This window comes from Chaetura pelagica, unplaced genomic scaffold, assembly GCF_000747805.2.
Source record: "Chaetura pelagica isolate M959 unplaced genomic scaffold, ChaPel_1.0 scaffold215, whole genome shotgun sequence".
Taxonomy (NCBI): Eukaryota; Metazoa; Chordata; class Aves; order Apodiformes; family Apodidae; genus Chaetura; species Chaetura pelagica.
The window spans coordinates 623,257-625,975 of NW_009953206.1; the positions used below are offsets into that span (position 1 = coordinate 623,257).

General features: G+C 59.5%; 1 protein-coding gene across 2 annotated transcripts in view; it reads right to left on the minus strand.

Annotated features, from left to right (window-relative positions):
* The window catches only part of CDK18 (cyclin-dependent kinase 18), a 14,196-nt gene extending 11,804 nt beyond the window's left edge, over positions 1-2,392 (minus strand). The window contains exons 1-2 of one of the 2 annotated variants that reach the window (XM_009997505.1): positions 2,261-2,392; positions 2,187-2,194 (exon numbers count right to left, since the gene is read on the minus strand). In XM_009997505.1, the coding sequence (XP_009995807.1) occupies positions 2,187-2,194; positions 2,261-2,392 (140 nt within the window). The remainder of the gene's footprint in view (positions 1-2,186; positions 2,195-2,260) is intronic. The other variant, XM_009997506.1, reaches the window with a different exon arrangement.
* Between the last annotated feature and the right edge of the window lie 327 nt (positions 2,393-2,719).

Genomic DNA, 2,719 nt, shown 5'->3' on the forward strand with positions numbered 1-2,719 from the left:
CCCCGGCTCTGTACCCGGGCCCTGGCCCCTCCAGCACCCCCCAGCCAGCAGGGGTTTATTAAACAGCCCAGGAGCTGCCTCAGACAAATGTGGCTGTCAGGGCTCTTCATAAACAACAGCCACAGCCTGCAGGAGATGGAGATTAAGGGCATCGTGGAGGTGACTTCTCAGGGTTGTTTACAATCCCCAAGGGAAACATAATCAAGAGATCCTGGGCAGGAGGGAGAGGGCTCAGGGTGGTGGGTAAGGAGGGAGAGGGCTCAGGGTGGTGGGTAAGGAGGGAGAGGGCTCAGGGTGGTGGGTAAGGAGGGAGAGGGCTCAGGGTGGTGGGTAAGGAGGGAGAGGGCTCAGGGTGGTGGGTAAGGAGGGAGAGGGCTCAGGGTGGTGGGTAAGGAGGGAGAGGGCTCAGGGTGGTGGGTAAGGAGGGAGAGGGCTCAGGGTGGTGGGCAAGGAGGGAGAGGGCTCAGGGTGGTGGGCAAGGCAGGGGCAGCGAGTTTTGCTGTGTGGGAGAGGGCTGGGGTGCAGGCTGGGAACTGTGGGGCAGGGGGGGGAAGCTGTGGCAGGGGAGCCAGGACCTGCCCCCAGGCAGGGAGGGATGCACTGACTCTGGGGTTGGCAGTGGGGTGTCCTGCAGCAGCACCTGAGGAGCTGCACCCCAGGGGTGGTGCTGGCAGAACCCGAGCCCCTGATGCATTCCTGGGATCTGGCAGGAGGGTCTCCTAACAATACCATGTCATGGTCTAGTTCTGATCCAGCCTCTATCCACGGGGTCAGGAACATCCTCAGTCCTGGCCCCAGGCTCAGGCCACTCTCAATTTGCTCTTTTCTGGCTACCTCAGGAGAAAGACCTGAGGCCAGAGGAGGGACAGGCAGATGCTGCACACACTGGTCTGCCATTCAAGGGCAAAGGAAGAACCGTGACTGGAGCTTCATTAAAGCAGAACAGGGAACCCACCTCTTCAGCACAGCCTTGCTTTGCACAGCAGAGATAACAAGCCCAGGCTCAGACATCTCAGAGCAGAGGTCCCCCAAGCAAGACAACAGCAGCAGCAGCTGTCAGTGCCCAGGACTTTCTTAGCCTCGCACCATTTTATCCCCACAGCTTCTGCACATCTAATTAAGGGCTCAAGTCTAATTATAGCCCTCCCTGCTTGCTAGGGTGCGAGGGGAGGTGTGTACCAGGAGGAGCAGGGAAGGAGGCCATGAAGTGATGCTGTTCAGGGCTGTCTGGGTGTCTGGAGGGATAAGGAAGAGTGTCAGGAGCTGCAGAAGCAAGACAGCTCTGAATTAGGTTACTGCATCTCTTCTTTCAAGCAGGTTAGCTGGGAGAGAGCTGATCCCTCCCTTTTGGGGCAGATGTGAGTGCCAGGCATTTACATCATGGCCTCAGCCCCTGCTTGCAGCAAAAGTTTCTAGCAATTGTGGCTGCAGGGTGAGGAGGAAAAGAGCTTGAATGTGACCTTAACGGAGCTGAGGACACGGACACCTGAAGGGGCTGCCCCGTGGCAAGGGGAGCTGTTTAGGGAGGATGCAGCAGGAAATGCCTGCGGGGTGATCACCAGGAGAATGTTCCTCCTCGCCCCAGCGGCAGGGAATTCACCCCTGGGTGAATCCAGTGTCACTCCATCAGGCTTGCAAACGCCTGCCCGTCAGCAGCTCTGCCTGCCTGTCCCTGCCCGGCCACCCTGGCACCAGCTGCTCCGGGTTTGTGCCTCCAGCTTTGCCTCTCCCCGGCAGTGCCCACGGGCAGAGCCTGCCCCAGCCTGCAGAGCCTGCTCTGTTTGCAGAAGGGATGTGCCCCCTTTGGCTCAGGGAGATGTTAACCCTAAACCTCCCTGCTGAGACCTTGAAAACTGCACCCAGGAGAAGGCTGTGGGTCCAGGAGCAAAGGATGGTTCTGGAGAGGCATCAAACCCCCCTGCCACCTTTTGGGCAGGCAGGAGAAGACCCCCTGCTTCCACACTCTCTCCCTTAACCACAGACGTGTCACCCCTCCCCATCTCATGCAAACACCTTTCCCCTCAGATCAACCTTTCCTTGTGCAAAGTTATAAATCTCTCTTCAGATCCGATGGAATGACGAGGTGTTATTAATCCTGCAGGAGCAGATGGGGGAAGTAACACAGACAAAGGGGCAGGAACTTTCCACACCTCAGCACACCCAGGGGAAGGCTGGGGGGGCTGGACTGGAGATGCTTGAGGGCAGCACCGGCCCCACGGGCTCCAGACCCACCCCAGCCCCCAGCAGGGGCCCCGGGGGCTCCTTCCCCTTCATTCCTGCGGTTGTTGAGCTGGTTGAACTGCTCCGTGAACTCCGTCAGTGACTCCTCGATGGTCTCCGTCCGTGGAACCGAGAGGGAAAACCTCCGCTTGAAGTTTTTCATCTTGTTCATCGTCTTTCGTGCCGAGAGGGACGGCAGAGCCCTGCGGGGAGGGGAGAGGGCAGGCTGGGAGGGCTGGGGGATGCACAGGACAACCCCCCGGACCCACAGCTCCTGCTCCTTGGGGCTGGCAGCGCCCCGACCTGAACGTCCCCTGCTGGGGTCCTCGGGACATCCTCCTCTCCCTCCTCCTCTCCCGGGCACCGCTGCCGTGTCAGGGCAAAAGAGGAGCCACGTGCTCACCAGGAGAATCAGATTCCTCCGGAATTCAAGAGCTGACTGTGGTCAAGAGGTGCAGGGGGGCTTTTTCTGAGCTCGTTATCAGAGATGAGCCCAGGG